This window comes from Balaenoptera borealis (assembly GCF_965194805.1).
Source record: "Balaenoptera borealis genome assembly, chromosome: 12".
NCBI classification, from domain to species: Eukaryota; Metazoa; Chordata; class Mammalia; order Artiodactyla; family Balaenopteridae; genus Balaenoptera; species Balaenoptera borealis.
The window spans coordinates 40,413,576-40,430,852 of NC_138869.1; the positions used below are offsets into that span (position 1 = coordinate 40,413,576).

General features: G+C 45.3%; 1 protein-coding gene and 1 pseudogene across 2 annotated transcripts; one reads left to right on the forward strand and one right to left on the reverse strand.

The window, feature by feature from the left end:
• Nucleotides 1-5,304: 5,304 nt before the first annotated feature.
• On the reverse strand, nt 5,305-17,248 carry PHF7 (PHD finger protein 7). The gene is given in 12 exon segments (XM_082348245.1): nt 5,305-5,823; nt 5,825-5,885; nt 6,107-6,231; nt 6,657-6,773; nt 7,232-7,338; nt 7,906-8,065; nt 8,529-8,653; nt 9,027-9,128; nt 13,842-13,933; nt 14,329-14,381; nt 15,138-15,250; nt 16,436-17,248. Coding segments are annotated over 11 exon segments (1,152 nt in total). The 5' UTR covers nt 15,182-15,250; nt 16,436-17,248; the 3' UTR covers nt 5,305-5,657.
• LOC309608382 (translation machinery-associated protein 7 pseudogene) lies at nt 9,136-13,713 on the forward strand (annotated as a pseudogene). Its single transcript has one exon. The product of its transcript is annotated as a translation machinery-associated protein 7 pseudogene (transcript).
• Nucleotides 17,249-17,277: the final 29 nt, after the last annotated feature.

Consider the following 17,277-nt stretch of genomic DNA (forward strand, 5'->3'; position numbering starts at 1 on the left):
GTGAGGGGCAGGGTAGGGGCAGAATAAGGGCGGAAAACAGCCCTTTTCACTTTCTCAAATGGCTTCTGTGCTTCCCTTTCATTCAGCTAAGCCTGGGTCAGGTCCCAGACACCCCTAGAATCCTCCAGCTTCAGGAGTGGGCAGGCAGCAGCCATCAGGAGGCAGGTCTGTCTCCTGCCAGGTTATCTTCTCTGTGGGCTCGCAATGGCCCCAGATGCAGCTAGAGCCAGGTGGGTCGCAGAGAACTCTCTCGTGCCTCTGCAGTCCAGCAAACTGAGGTGTCTCCAGCCAGCCACATCTCCTTACAAGTAGCAGACAGTTGCTCGGAAACAGACCAATTTCCACCCGAGTTAAGGATTAACCCCAGCCTCACCCAAGTCCTAGTCTGCAGGGGCTCTGGCAAGGAGAAAGTTCAACACACACCAGGATCAAATCCCCAGGGATTTCTGAGATCACAAACTTGGCCCTGGTGTGCAGAAAGAAGGAATGAGTGGAGCTAGGTTTGGATATAATACCTGCTAAAGAGCTCAAGGATTGTTGGACCCCCCCACCCTGGATCCTCTTCCGGACTCACCCACCCTCCTGGGCACAGGAGATGAAGTAACAGCAGCTGTGGCCCTGTGCCCACTTCCCACTGCCCAGCCCCAGTCTGCCTTTGTGTGGGTACCACTGCCGGCCCCCTCCTCCTTAGAGGCTGTGTCCTAATGAAGCCTTTCACTTTCCCCACTGGATTTTCATTAAGGAAACTCCTGGTTCCTCAATGATGCCCTTAAAAAAATCATTCTCCACTGAGGATTGGAAATGCTGCACAGTCTCCAGGGAGGCCTTGAAAGGGATGCCCACCTTCATCCTCACACCAGGCCTCCAGCAGTCAAATAGTGGCTTGTACTCAGGGATTCTGCTATGAGGAGGACTCAGGTGACCAGTCTTGACCCCTTTCCCCCAGGGAGGAAGATGACTGGAGTGCACCTTAATCCATCCCAATGGAGTGTGTTTCACCGCCAAGAACATCCCATTGGGCAGAGAGGGACGACCAGGGCAAGGGGACAGTTGTGGGCTGGAGAGGATTCCAAAGTGAATCAAGAGACCTAAAGCAGAGTCCAAGTATCTGCCATCAAATGGAGGAGACAGTATTAGAGACACTTAAAGCCCAGATTTGCCTGTTAGAAGGACAAGGGGGGCTCTGCTCTCACAGATAAAGGTATAGAAGAATGACATGGCAGACCAGCAGCTTGCTTTATGGGCATGACCTCATCTGTTCACTCTGCCCCCACCCCCCCCACCCCCCCAGCTGATAAGAATCTGGTGCTGTTTCCTGTAGTCCAAGGGTCTCAGACAATGGTGTGAACGGCTGGCCCTACTGGAAAGGACATTGTTCAAGGAAGAAAAAACAACACATTAGCACAAAGCCAGGGCAGGACCTGCCTAAATGTAAGGGCCTGTTAACATATCTATGATTTCCAAGTGAGGGGACACAATGGGGAATTGTTTCTGGAGAGACTAGGTTCCCCTCCAGAATGCTCCTGGGGGCTGGGGATGGCTTTGATGGCCCAGACAGGTCTCAGATGCTCTGTGAGGGACAGACATTGATGGCGTAGATGCCTTCCTGTTTATTAGAGGTGCACTTCAGGGCAGGCCCAAGGAACAAGTTTATACCAAAGACAAGGGGGAGAAGCTCCTGGGCTTCACTCCCTCTACGGAGGCCTCATGCTGTCACACTGCTCAGAGACCCCAGGGCTAGAGGTGGTTTGCTAGGGAAAAGTGAGATTATTTTCTGAAAAACATCAACTCTTTGGTTTATGGCCTGCAATTGCCATGTTGCTTTTTGGAAAAAATGTACAAGGCATGAGACCCTTGCAAATAGCCAACCCCTCAGGAATGGGGCTCCCTGGCTTAGTCTGTTAGGGAGCCTTCTCATGCCTAGGGGCCCCTGTGATGCTGCAGTTCACCTCCAGCCAGCCTGGAAGCACACAGGGAGCTGACGCTGTGTCCCTGGGGTCAGGGCCAATGGAGGTGCTGTTTCTCATAGCAACCTCCTGCCCTGCCAACAGGAAGTTAGAGCCTTTGAACCACCAACCAAAGGCCCTGATGTCAGAGTGTGTGTGTGTGTGTGTCTGTGTGTGTGTGTATGCAGCAGGAGGGTAGGGCAGAAGAGGAACAGAATCATATTACCCATTCCCCTTGGGACTGGCAGTCCCCATTTTTAGGGGTGAGAGGAGGGCAGCTGGGGTTAGGAGGATCACTTTGGGTCTGGAGAGACCATGAAGGCAGTCCTATCTGAGGACCTGACCTATGATAGAAGTGTCATTAGTAACATCTATACTAACCTCTAGATATAACAGGAGCACAACTCATGGATAAACTTGAATGGATGTGTTTAGAACAAGTGAATAGCAGTAAATCCTGTGCAATCCCCAAATAGAAGCAAGTTTTCATAAGCCCTTCTCAACCTTCCACGCCTAAAGGGTTATAATCTTCTTCCTCAACGTGCTCACAGTGCCCTCTGGTGTTTGACAGTAAAACATCAGGCTTATGAATGCAGGGTTTGAGCACATCCAACAATTCAGTAGACATCAAACTGCCTCTGCATGTGGGGTCCTGAGCCAGACACCATGAGGGGGAGAAAGGTTAATAAGACAGAAAGGTTCCTTCCCATAAGGGGCTTCCAATCTAGAGGGAGAGACAATTATGGAACCAGATGGAGAATGACACAGGCTATAATAGGGGTATAAGCAGAGCTCAGGGAGAGTGCCCAGGGATGAAGAAGCGGCCCTTATGCTGGATCCATCAGGCTGAGGATAGAGGTTATGGCTCTCCAGACTGCAAAGCTCATGCTCAGGGCCCAGTATTTCAGGGTAGCCATGGCAGAGTGCCCATGGAAGGGCTTAGATGTCCATCTCAGCGGGGGCCATCCTAAGTAAAGAGCTAGCAGATGTTTTATGGCAATTAACAGAAGGGATAAGGATGGATATGCCAAGCAAAGCAAGTGGATATAGGAAACCATGCAGAGAGAAGGCTTTTGCTGCAGTCCTGTGAGGCACAGGGGTCTGAGCTCAACACTGGCAGTGGGATGGAGAGGAAGGCAAACATTTGAAAAATAGTCAAATTGACAAGAAAGAGGGTGGTTGAGCAGAAAAGGAAACATAAGGAGATTCTGAGGTTTCTGGCCCTAGTTCATGGTTCCCACAAAGGTAAAGAATTAGAGGAAGCGGAGCAGGTGCTTTGGGGAATTTTTATTTGATGTCTATTCCTACCCTCCCCAAGTGAACTATTTGTTCTAGGTCCTAGGTTATAAAATGGTAATTAATTCTAATAGACACATCATTTGTGAAAACAGGTATTTAAAATATACAACATGAGCCTGGGGCATCTTGTAGTGCCAAAAAGTAAAGAAGTGCTCAAAACCAAACCAAACCAAACCAAAATGAAACACACAATAATGGCAGTATGTGAAAAGGACATAGGAGTCCCAATGGCCAAAGCTAGAACAATCTGAGCAACAAAATAAAGTAGTATTGGATTATAACCCAAAGTATAATATACATATCCATGAGTCCATACTGATATAAATGGTTGAATAAATAAATACATGGGAGAGGATAAGTAAATCTCCCATGCTGAAGAATTCCAAATAATATATGTAGATAATCTGTCCGTAAAGAGGGAGGGGGCATAAATCCCCACTCATTAACTGTGGGCTGCACAGAGTGGCTTCTTTCCAAAATTTACAGTATATAAAGGGGGAAAAGGAGTAACTTTTCTCTTTCTGGAAAAACTTGGCAAACACTAACTTGGCCAGATGACCAAGATCAACATCAACAGTGATAAGTCATGTTGATCGTATGTAACTTCAATTTGATGTGATGAAAATGGCACTTTACCTGTGTGGTCTTCCTCCCTCAAACCCATAACTCCAGTCTAATCATAAGAAAAACATCAAGGGCTTCCCTGGTGGCTCAGTGGTTAAGAATCCGCCTGCCAATGCAGGGGACACGCGTTCGAGCCCTGGTCCGGGAAGATCCCACATGCCGCAGAGCAACTAAGCCCGTGCACTACAACTACAGGGCCTGTGCTGTAGAGCCCGCGAGCCACAACTACTGAGCCCGCGTGCCTAGAGCCCGTGCTCCACAACAAGAGAAGCCACCACAATGAGAAGCCCGCGCACTGCAATGAAGAGTAGCCCCCACTCGCCGCAACTAGAGAAAGCACGCGTGCAGCAATGAATACCCAACGCAGCAAAAATAAATTAATTTTTTAAAAAACAATAAACAATGTACAGGAGAGGAAAAATAGTCATAGTGTACCACTTGACTCAACACTGAAGGTTAATTTAACAAAAATTGCGATGCAATTATAAAAGATGGAGGGAATGAACATGGGAAGGTTTTAAAGGTGCTAGATCTTTACGTAATATAATAGGAAGTCAAAAATGTCTAAGATTAATATATCAAGAAATGGCTAAAAAATGTGGAGAGTAGTTGCCTTTAGGGAATAGGGGTAGGGAAGGATGAGTCAAGAGAGTATTTTTCATTATAATCCTTTTAGTATTTCTTGATTTCTTTTTAAAGTATTATTTTGACCCCCACCGCCTCCTTGTGATTCCAAATGAATCTGGTCAAATCCAAATCACTGTGCACATTCAGATGTAAGTCTCCAAGGGTCAGCAACATTTAAACCAAGTTCGCAGCGAGACCCTGCGAACTCGGTACCTGGCAATGGTCTTGAGTTTCCCCCACTAATCCAAATCCCACAAAATCATTAAAAACAAACAAATGTTCTATTCAATTTATCCCAAGACCTTCTGCCAGGTTTCTGTCCTAGCTGTCTTGCCTAATGTGCTGGCATGGCCCCCTTACCTGAGCTAGAAATGCCCGAGCCGCCAGACAGGAGGGTTTGAGTGGAGGTGTGTTAGGGTTAGGAAGGTATGCTAAAGACCAGGCTGCCTGGAGTGAGTGGAGCCCCTTCTGTCCCACGTGAGCACGGCAGTCCCTGGCCTTTGAGTCCAGGGCCCCAAGCCTTGCAATAGTGGCCTATTCTCAGTCCAGTGTGCTCTCCTTTGCTGGCTCACCTTCCTGATGAGATCCTGTGTGTTTATTTGCACAACGATGAAATCTCTGTCCCTGCAAAGTCGATTTACCTGCAAAATACTTCCCTCCAAAGCAACATGTCTAAGTCGAAAGTTCTACATTTAATTCACTGAATTTTATAGAGTAGAAAGGTGCGTTTTCCTATTCCTTCACTCTACCCTCCAGATTCCTTAGTATGCTAGATAAATTCCAGAGTGAATGCATAAGGAGACAGCAATGGAGAGAAAACTTTTATTTGTATAATAACAAACGTGGGTGAAGTCAGAAGAGGTATATGAGAACAAGATCAAGGTGGAAGAATCTTGGGGGAAAAAGAAGAGTAGAAAAGGCCCTCTGGGAATCAGGCAGAAAGAGCAGAGGTGCTCTTAAAGCCACAAACGCGTCCTGTGGTTGGCATCAGGACTCTGCTCTGAACTCATGTTCCCCTGGGACTTCTCTTTCTTTGGTTCAGAGTCTCACTGCTAGCCCCCTTTCCTTGTCTCACAGTGCCAAAGTGCTCCCTCCCCCAAACCTGATGGAGGAACACAGCTTTGTACTCAAATGTGCTTGGCAGCGACTACTCAGAAACTGTTACTTGGACTTTTTGCAGCTCTTAGTGATTTTGACACCCTTGGATCGCCAGGAGTGGGCCCTCGTCCTGCAACCAGAGGACTCCGGTTTTTCTAATGAGGAAGAGCCTGGCCAGTCAGTCCAAGAAGGGCCCGGATTCTGTTCCAGGCTGGTGTCTCTGCAGAAATGCCCCCTGGTGGAAGGTGCTGCTGCAACAGGGGATGTCACCTGAGTTTTCAGGTGTGCAGTCTGTGGTGAAAAGAAAGGTGGGAGAGGCAAACTCGACCCTCTGTCTCTCTCCCAGGCGCAGGTCCTTATGCCCCTCCCTAGCCGCTTTCCTCCCCAAACTAAAGTACCAACTAAAAGTCCCCATCTGATAGCACACCCTCCTCCTTTCCCAGGCACCGTATGTCCCCCGGACCCCCAACCCCCACCCCGGTTCTGAGACCAGACCACCCCTCCAGTCCCACCTGTGGCTTCAGCAGCAGGCGCACACTCCTCACACTCCCATTTCTTACAGTTGGATCTGAGAGAGGAGCAGTCCCTATGGGTTCCGTGGGATCCACATGTAGCACACAGAATGAGGCGCCACCTCCTATAGGAAGAGCCAAGGGAGGGTTGTGGGACAAATGTAACACTCACTACCACTCTTGGAATGTTCGCTGCAGGCCAGGCCTTTGCTGAGGGCTCCTTAGGTATCTTTTACTACACATTTTACCCGTGACGGAGATGTGGCTGAGTGCTGATCCCAAGACCTGCGGTCAGGCACAGCCACTCGCAAGGTGGATCGTGGAAGGAACTGGCCCTGAGTGTCTCTCCATGGGGCACAAGGAGAGGAGACCCTGCAGAGAGACCTGTTCACTTGTACATGAGTGAGTCCTGAGCTGATCAAGGATGGGACTCAGCAGCTATGTTCACCCTGAGGTCTGTAGACAAAAGTAAATTTCTTGCGCTTGATAACTGTGCAAGGTCTAAGATGGCCCTGCTGAGAGATCTGTCTGGCCAGGAGGCTTTTCCTACCCTTCATTCTCAAAGCTGTCTCTGCCTTGTTCATACACACAGATGGGGGCATCACAATGCTGATAGCGCTGATACAACTCCGAGAAAGCCCCTGGCTCGAGTTCCCAGGCAGCATCTCTGCAGTGGGAGAAGAAACAGTGAGTAAGGGACATATAATCGGGTGGTAAAACCTTTGTCCACCTGGGAGGAACTAGGAAGAACTCAAGCTAACACAGCAAAAGAGTTCAACAGATTGCCTGAATACTTTCAGCAAGGTGGGGCTAGTGGCCTGGCAGTGGGAGAGGGTTGAAGCAGATAAGTGGAACACAGGTGTTCCTTAGTTCCACACTGGAACTCAAGAACCCAAAGAATTCTGACCCCCAAAGCACCTTTTCAGAAACATGCCCACCACCCCTGCTTCACCCCCCCCATTTCTTTTTATAATTGAAAAGCTCTCCTGCCACCCTTCCCTCTTCACTGTACATCAGCGCTTCTGCTGATTCCTCATGCTCTGAACTATCCTCACACTCACCTTCTCTCTAGAAACCTAGGCAACCCACTTCCTGGCTCAATTCCTGCTATAAAGTTTCTACTACCTGTCTGGAATATGAATTCCCATTCTTAGCATTTCTTGAGGAAATTCTTCTCGATTGTTGCAGTGTGGACATTTGAAGAAATGCTTTGCTGATGTGTGGGCATATTTCTGTAAGATAAACATGGAAGATAGTGTTTGTAAAAACACTATCTTTTATCACATTCTTCCCACCCCGCACCCTCGTCTCACAAAGAGAATGTTGCTAGGAGAGCTTGACTAAGGGTTACAGGACAAGGAATTTGGATGGGCTGGGGAGAGGGCTGCAAATCCAGGCATCAGACCAGGGACCAAAAGCTCAAGAGAGTGCCCAGGAGTGCCTCAGCTGTCATCTCCAGTCATGGGGTCTGGCAGTGCTCGACCCAGTAGGGGTCAGGTACCAAGAATACACATTTCCCTTTCCTTCAATCCCAGGAAGCATGGCTGATTTTGAGGCTACTTGACTCATTCTAGGATAAGCTCATTCGCTCCAGCCATCCTGAGGATTTTGTTCAGTCTAAATCTGATGATAAAGTCCTACAGGTCAAGGATATCCAGAGACCAGGCTAACCTTCCTCTGGAACCAGTCCTGTATACAGGCCTGCAGCACAGAGCACAAAAGCTGAGATTGCCTGAGCATTCCCAGGGTGCTCAGAACTGGGCCATTGTGGAGGGTCCCCAGTCCAGAGAAAGCCCCACCTGTATGCACTTGCGGTGGTAGATAGTTTGGCTACAGCACGGACTCTGGATGTTTTCAACACTTGCTTGGGATAAGTCTTCACAGCACAAGACACAGCTTTCCTCCCCCACATTCTCCCATCGGATGTCCTGTGTTGGGCGATGTTTCTCACAAAATGATCTGTGGGAGAGTAAATAGACTTGGTTTCTGGTTTGTCACTGATGCAGTTTTCCAGCTGCCCAGCCTAGGAAGGGCAATCAACCACTCAGGCCAGTGTCCACTGAACCTCCACGCTCATGGGGGAGGAGGAGGAGCAGGGCGAAGAACAGCCACATTCCTTCTCATAGCTGCTTTCCCACTGAGCAAAGCTCCTGGGACTATCTCCACAGCCTCCTGTTCCTGAAAGCCCCACTTAGTTCTGAGCAGCTAAGAACCCCAGCTGTTTGTAATTTAAGGAGGGGATAGGAAGCAAGAAGCAACCCCTGTGAAATTGCCAAGTCAAGATACTGTTTCTCATTATTGAATGGAGGGACAGATTCTCTGGTGAATCGAAACAGGCCCATGAGAACTGGACTCTGATTTCATTAGATGCTAAATAACAAATAGCAAAAGGGCAGCCCAACTTTCCTCCTTCATCACTCACTTGTACTCTCCAAAAAATTGTGAAAGGCAACCCCTTTCCTGGCCACAAGGAAGATGGAAGTTTCTGACGCATTGATCCTTCTGGCAGTTGATGGCAGCTCCCTTTTTCTTGCACACAAAGCAGATCTGCAAATGAGACCCCAGGCAGTGCTCAGGGCCCCAAAACAGACAGACATTCTGTGGCACATCATTCTACGGAATGGAAATTTTTTGAAGCAACAGCCATTCTTCTTCCTCAGTGGACCTAGAAGCACTAGGGTATGCCAAAGCTGAGCTCCAAGCAGCACTGAATTCTTTTTGGCTTTCTCAGGATGTTGCTCCCTCTCCTCACTTAGGATACTATACCCTAGAGAAGCATGGAACTTAAGAGAAGGACCAGTGGGAAATTCAAGAGTCCTCTGACTTTTAAACTAGCAATTAGGGAAAAGAATAGAAACGGATAATGAGAGGAGTATGAGAAGAGGCCTATCCCAAGGCCCCCATTTCAGGGGATTCTAACCTTCCTAGAGGCCCGGGCTGCCTCCTTTTTGATGTCCTCAGGCAGGAATCCATGGAAACCTCTATTGGACTGGCCCCTCTGAGGCAGCTTGCTAGATAGGATCTAGAAGGTCAGCAGAACCAGGCTGTCAACACTGATGATCAGTGAAACAGTGCAGTGGGTGATGACAGGGTAAGAGAGCTAAGAAACAGAGCTTGGTGGAATATATATGCATTTACAGGGTAATTTATTTACTTAACAAGGCCTTACATAGCGTAAGTGTTGGGTGCTCTAAGTGCTTTTCAAATATTAACTCATTTAATCCTTGTAACAACCTTAAGAGGTAGGTACTGTCATCATCCCCATTTTATAGGAGAAATAACGTGACAGTATCAAGAGCCCAGAACCTGGGCTCTTACCCACCTTTGTGCTACTCTGCCTTTCATTCACTGAGCACTGCTTTTGTTGTGCTGAGCACTTTGGAGAAACATTCCCTCTATAGTGACTCATTGTCTGCTCACCACAACCCTGTGATACAGATGCCATTGTGATCCTCATCTTAGAGGCCACTGAGGTGTAGCGCAGCAAGTGACCCGGCTGGGGTCACCCAGAAAGGAGGCAGCAGAGTCGCCTTCACATGTGAGCCCACAGAACCCACACTCTCACTCTCCCACTGTACTGCCCCTCAGTACAGAATAAATACTCTTCTCAGAGTGTATTCTCCACAGAAAGGGAAACAGGGCTTTCAAATCTCCTGACTGTAGTCATTCTGCCTTATAGGGGAAGGGGAGGAATTGAACTTTTCTTTAAAAACATACTTTAAAGGACCTTTTGTTTCTGAAAAGCCCCCAAAGCAGAGTCTAATGGGAAATCAAGGGAAAAGAAGCTAAACTGTTAGGTACCCATGAACAATGAACGTGTACATACTTTGGAAGAATGTCATACCTGAGCCCCACCCCAAGAAGCTTCCAAAAATATTAAGGAGGGTGCAGGACCTACTGCAGCAGTTACATGTTATATGTAATGGGGGCTGAGGTTATTTTATTTTAACATTATAGAAAAAGTGAGCCTACAAGGTTGGATGACTTGAGGACGCTTGAATTATATCCCAATTAGGCTTAAAACATATCTATGTTAACAGTCTCTCAAGGCTTTAGGACTATATGAGTGATTTCCATTTATACTTTTAAGTGTTATTAATATTTTCTACAATGAATATGTATAATTTCTACAAACAGAAAAATCAGTAGTGAAAGATTAAAAATAATCTAAATGTCCTTTAACAGGAGTTTAATACTTTTTGGCACATCTGTACCATGGAATACCAATTAGCTATTAAAAAAATGTTCAATATGGAAAGAGCTCCATAAATATATGAGGTAAAAAAAAGGAAAATACAAAACACTGTGTATAGGATGTCTATTTTATGTGGAAAATGTATATGCTTATAAATGCATTGAAGTTAAACAAGACCCGACACCAAAACAAGACAGAACTTACAGGAGTGAAAAAGCACAGACCAATTTTTCTCATGAGCATAGATACAAAAATGAAACAAAATATTGAATCCAGCACCATATAAAAAGGATTATACATCATGACCAAGCAGAATTTGTACCAGAAATGCATGATTAGTTTAACATTATTCAATCAATGTAACAAACCACGTTCACAAAATAAAGAAGAAAAATCATGATCTTCTCAACAGATGCAGAAAAAGCATCTGACAAATTCAGCACACATTCATAATACCCTCAGCAAACCAGAAATAAAAGGGAACTTCTCCAATCTGATGAAAAGCATCTAAGAAAAACCTACAGCTGACATCATATTTAATGGTGAAAGATTGGATGCTGTCCTCTAATGTTAGGAACAAGATAGGATATTCACTCATACAACTTCTTTTCAACACTAGATTGAAGTTCATAGCTATTACAATAAGGCAAGAAGAAGAATTAAAAGACATAAAGATTGGAAAGAAAGAACTGCCTTTATTCACACGTGATTGTGTACACAGGAAATCCTAAGGCATTTACCAAAAAATTTAAAAATAAAAACTACTGAACTAATAAGTGAATTTAACAATATTGCCAAGACAAAATCAATGTACAAAAATAAACTGCATTCCTATACACCAGCAACAAACTTGAAATGAAATTTTAAAATACCATTTATACTAGCATAGAAGTCACAAAATATTTAGGAATACATTTGACAAAATATGTGAGAGACTTCTTCACTAAAAAAAAAAATTGCTGAGATAAATTTTAAAAGACACAAATTAATGGGGAAATATATCATGTCCATGGACTGGAAGATTCAATATTGTTTGTCAATTCTTCCCAAATTGATCCATAAATTCAATGCAATTCCTATCACTATCCCAACAGGCTTTTTTTTTAACGAAAAATTGACAAACTAAATATAAAATGTATATGGAAAAGGAAAGCACCCAATAGCCAAAGCAATCTTGGAAAAGACTGCAGAACAAGACTTAATTTCAAGATGCTGTAAAGTCACAATAATCAAAACAGTGTGGTATTGGTAAGGATCAACACACAGATCAATGACATAAAATAAATCATCCAGATCCACAGATACATGGTCAACTGATTTTGACAAAAGCACTGAGGTAATGCAATGGGTGGGCAAAGATTTCTTGGGACACACAAACAAGCACGAACCATAAAAGGAAAAATAGATAAACTGGACTTCATCAAAATTAAAAACTTTTGTTCTTCGAAAGACATCATTAAGAAAATAAAAAGGCAGGGGGAAGGGGCAGCAGGCACCATGTTGGGCCATGAAGGTGGCAAGAAGAAGTCCTTGAAGCAGCCCAAGAAGCAAGCCAAGGAGATGGGCAAGGAAGATAAGGCACTCAAGCAGAAAAAGGAGGAGGAGCAGAAGAAACTCGAGGAGCTAAAAGGGAAGGCTGCGGGGAAAGGCCCCCTGGCCACAGGTGGAATTAAGAAATCTGGCAAAAAGTAAGCTGTTCCTGGAATTCCTTGGTGGTCCAGTGGTTAAGACTTGGTGCTTTCACCGCCATAGGCCCGGGTTCGATCCCTGGTCAGGGAACTAAGATCCCACAAGCTGCACAGCGTGGCCAAAAAATAAATAAAATAAAATTTTAAAAAAGTAAGCTGTTCCTTGTGCCTGAGGCAATGATGATTCCATTCCTGTTTAAACATCTGGATTCCCTGCCATAACATCTGTCGCCACCTATAGCTATAGCTTGGAACCTTTTGTACATTTAAGAATAAATTTTTGTAAAAAAAAGAAAATCATACAGTGGCTCATCTTGTCTTTAGTTTTTCTCAGCCATTTTCTACCTTAGCTATGAGATCCGCATAAACCCAGCGCAGAATCCTGCCAAAGTGTGTTCCTAAGTCCTTGTTCTATCCTGGATTCTGCATCACCTGGAATGAAACCAACTCATTTGAAAAATAAAAAGAAAATTAAAAGGCAAATCACAGACTGGGAGAAAATAGTGACAACACACATCTCTGAAAAAGGATTTGTAGCCAGAATATACAAAGAACTCTTATAACTCAATAAGACAAAACAACACAACTTTTTTTTTTCCTTTGGCCTCACCGTGCAGCATGTGCGATCTTAGTTCCCCTACCAGGGATCGAACCTATGCCCCCAGCAATGGAAGTGTGGAGTCTTGACCACTGGACCGCCAGGGAAATCCCAAAACAACTCAACTTTTAAAATGGACAAAATATTTGTACATACACTTCACAAAGGGAAATATGTGAATGGCCAATAAGCACACAAAAAGAAGGTCAACATTTTAGGTCATCAGAAAAATGCAAATTAAAACCGCAATGAGATACCAAAACACACTCAGTAGAATGGCTAAAATTAAAAAGACTAACAACATCAAGTCGGGACAAGAATATTGTGCAAACAGAAATCTCATAAATTGCTAGTGGGATTGTAAACTGGTACAACCACTTTGGAAAGTGATTTGTCAACTTCACACAAAGTTAAACATATAGTTAGTAATTTCACCCCTAGACATTTGCCCAAGAGAAGTGAAAACATGTTTTCACACAAAAAATTGTACGTGAATATGCATAGCAGCTTTATTCACAATAGCCCCAAATGAAAACAATTCAAATGTCCATCAGCAGGTGGATAAATAAGCAAATTATAATATATTCATACAACAGAATACAACTACACAATAAAAAGGCACAAGCTACCGACGCATGCAACATGGATCAATCTTCAAAACACTGTGTTGAGTGAAAGAAGCCAGACACAAAAGAGTACAAATTGTATGGTTTCATTTATATGAAGTATAAGAATAGGCAAAAGTAACCTATGGATCAGAACAGCGATCATCTCTGAGGGAACTGACTGGAAGAGGGTAGGAGGGGATTTCTGGCATGATGGAAATAATTATTTTGATTGGGGTAGTGTTTACATGGGGACATACTTTATATCCCCATGATATATGAGTTTATCAAAACACATCAAACTGTATTCTTAAATGGGTGCATTCTATAGCATACAAACTATACTTAATTTAAAAAGAATATCAGGAAAAATAGCTGGAAGAACTGTTGGTAGCATTTGCTGCTGGGGAGAGGGAGAAAGATTGGGAATACTACTAGGGGAAGAGACTTTCTATTGTACATACTTTATACTGTTAGGATTTTACATCAGGTACACACATTACTTTTTAAAAATTAGATTTTTTTAAAAAAAAGTCATTAAGAAAAACAAGCAAACAGGGCAATGGATCTGAGGCTGGATGCAAAAACAGAGCACAGACTGTACAGCAAAGCCATAGGACATTCAAAGCAAAGGGGGCCTTATACTCACAAGACAGAAATAATGCACACTGAGATTGTGTTTCTGAAGAAATTCCCCTAATTTTTCGGGATCCCCAGGTTCTTGAAGGCATAGCCGGCAAACTGGAAGAAAAGATGTTAGGAATTCATTTTGGGAGCATAACGATCTCTCTAAGTACAAGGAGGAGGACAGTACTGGGAAGAGGGTCATTTTGACAAGGAGGAGGTTGGGATGAAGTGTTATTTGGTATCAGTTAGGCTTTCATATAATTTTAGCCACATCTGACGGAGTTGGCTGCAACTGCTCACTTCATATACTTTTATCTCAAGTGGCTTTAATTAACTTGTTCCTTGAACTTTGGACGTGACATTTAAAAATTACAGACTCTGAGTTCTTCAGGATCTTAGAGATTCTGGGAAGGAATTGACAGTGAGAAGAGCAAGTTTGCTGCCCTACACAGGTGGCCTTTGCTGAGGTCGGGAGGCAGCAGCCAAACAGAACCTCCAGTCTTTCTTACCAGGCCCTGAAGAAGGCTTCCTCTGGGTTACCCTCCTTGTCTTGGCAGATTTTCTATACAAGAGATGGAAAAAGTACAAGGTAGTCTTTGAGGATCCTGTTGGCATCTCTTGTAACATTTCCCTCAAAATGCTATCCATGGGTCTGATGAAGGACCAAAACAGCTAAAGACTAAGACATCAGTTTTCTTCTTCCCTTTCATATTTTTTGAAAGCACAAAACATGCCCATGGAATTATGTGAATTATGTGAGATCATAGCCATCTTTCTGTTCTAGTGCCTCTATTGCCTGTGTTGACTGAATGAATGCAAGAACAAACCCCCTTTTATTCTTTTACTGTTTCTACTGTCACCTACCCTGAATCTCAGGTGGTACCATGTTCACAAGGCATAATAAAATGATACTAAAATTGATTAAGAATTTCCTATTGCTAGGCAATATTCTTGGCTCTATATGTATTAGCTCAGTGAATCTACAGAATGTTCTAAAAAGTGGGTGCTATTATTATGTATTTTCCAGATGAGGAAACTGAGGCCTAAAGAAATGAAATAACCTGTCCCAGGTCACCTAGTTAGCAAGTGTTAGAGCCAGGATATGACTCTAGGCAGTAGGGCTCCATAGCCAGGACTTTGCCAGTAGGGACATCCCTGGGAGGATAGGTTACTGGGCAGCTTCCCAGGGACCACTGGTGTATGCGTCAACACTAACCAACCCTAGCCTCCAAGACCAAACAAAGCGGACAAAAAATGAAGCATATACTACAGGCCATTGGACAATTTCTCCCAAACTCTCTTAAGTTGCCTACTCTACCTCAATCTTTGATGTTCCTTCTTCTTTCCTATTATAGTCTTCATTCGCTGCTGTCTCTCTCTCCTGTCTTGAATTCTTCTATACTATAATGAGGACAATACCGGCTCTTCCAGCTATAAATATAAACAAGTCAGCAATTAATTCTACATTTGGTTATCAAGTTCCACAGGGCCAAAGCAACAGTGCACTTCACCTCCCCATCCATGTGACAGAATAAAAGGGACATGCCCAGTATCAATGTCAGTAATAGCCAATAATTATTAAATCATGCCCAGAACTGTTCTGGGCATTTTACATTTAACTCGAAAACCCCCTTGGCAATAGGTACCATTTTATCCCTATTTTCAAGATGAGACTGAGGCACAAGATGAGACTGTCACACAGAGGCACTTGCTCAAGATCACAGTTACCGATACACCACAGCGGTATGAGAACTTGGAACTATTGCTTGAACTGGCTAACTGGTTCTTTGCTTTCTTTGTGCCTACTAAATGTATGAGGTAGCACTCAGGAAAAATGCCTCCTTTTGCCCCCAAGTTTAAGTTCCTTAATTCCACCCAGGAAAAGCTAGGTTAGGTAACTCTTTCCTAGGAAAAGGAGCCTGTGAGATTCTGGCTGCCAAAAGCGAGACCTCCCTCTAGTGAGAACCAAGATATAACCCTGACAAATCACCCCTTGGCTCCTATTGCTTCTTTTCACCAGGCTCAGATGATCACTGAGGTCTGGCCTGTTCTCAACCTTCCTCTAGATGTGAACCAAGGTTAAAAAGCCCAGAAGTGGAAAAGACACCCTGCCACTCCTCCCCCGACCAATGTCAGCTGGCTATAAATTCACAGTTTTCATTGGTTAAGGGGGAAATCCCTGAATGGGAATGGGGACAAAAGAAATAAAAAGCACTCCTCTCAAGGAAGGACTGTGTCAAGTCAGGGGAGAGGAGAAGGATAGCATTTCTTAGGAGAATTGAGTGAATTAGGTCAGTCCAGGGACACACACTCCAGTACCCATGTCCTCAGACCACAGCTGCAGAGCATGAACATCTTTAGCGACTGTCAACTGTTCTGCATGAACGTAACTACTCAGGCAACTAGCTGTTCAGCACGCTAAGGCTCCATCTCCTCTTCTAACCCATGAGTTGCACTTGCATTGGTAATGACATTTGATGGCTTCTTACTCAACAAAAGCACTAGGACAGGCTGGAAGAGGAGAGAGAAGGGCGTGCACTAGGGGATCCACTTTAGCTGGCTACAGAACAGTTCCGAGTCATTGGGGAAATCCAGATCTAGCAATAGAAATAAAACCTTGAAACGTCAGTTCTTTGCATCGCTGGACCAAGACGTTCCTTGAGTGGGATTCTGCGCACAGTGGTAGTTACAGGAAGACGCAAGGATCTTCAAAGCATGTGAGGAGGACGTTGCAAATGCTGGCTTCCACAAGCTGCTCAGTCTGAGATTTCCTAACCGATCGGATGCTCCCTTGAAACGGTTACCGAGTTGTTTCACTGGATAAGTGCTGGGTAAAACTTGAGAAAATTAAAAATAAATAAGTGTATTCGGCCCCGCCACCGCAAGAATAAACAATGGTTTATTTGGAAAATACGAGTCGGTGTGGCCACAACCATCCCCCGGAGGTAACAGCCAAAGAAGGGGCTCAAGGAGCATCCCGCAGATGCCAGACCAGGCTCATGTCGCGCCTGCCGGGCTGCTGGTGCGAGGCCGGGCTGGAGGTCGCCTCAGCCGCTCACTCCTCACGGTAGCGCACTGGCGGCCGCTCCCGGTCGGGGCCGCCCGCCCGGCTATCGCCGAGGGCGCCGCTGTCCCGGAGCTTTATTCGTTGCCGCAAGCTGTGGTAGCTACCTCACGGGCCGCCGCCCCGCGCGGTGACTGCGCCGGCGAAGGGGGTGAGCACGCAAACGGCGGCCGGGTCACGCGGACTGCAACCCAGGAACACTGCAGCCGCGGGGAGCACGGCGACGCTGACGGTTGCGCAGAGCGGGACCGCTAACGGTAGCGCGCTAACGGCCGCGCGCCTGCCCCGCCCCTTCTCGCGCCACCCGCGCTCTAGCCCTGCCCAGTCTTCTCGCCCTGCACTCCCGCGCGAGTTCGCCGGCGTCTGGAGTCGAAACTGCAGAAGACTAGGCCAG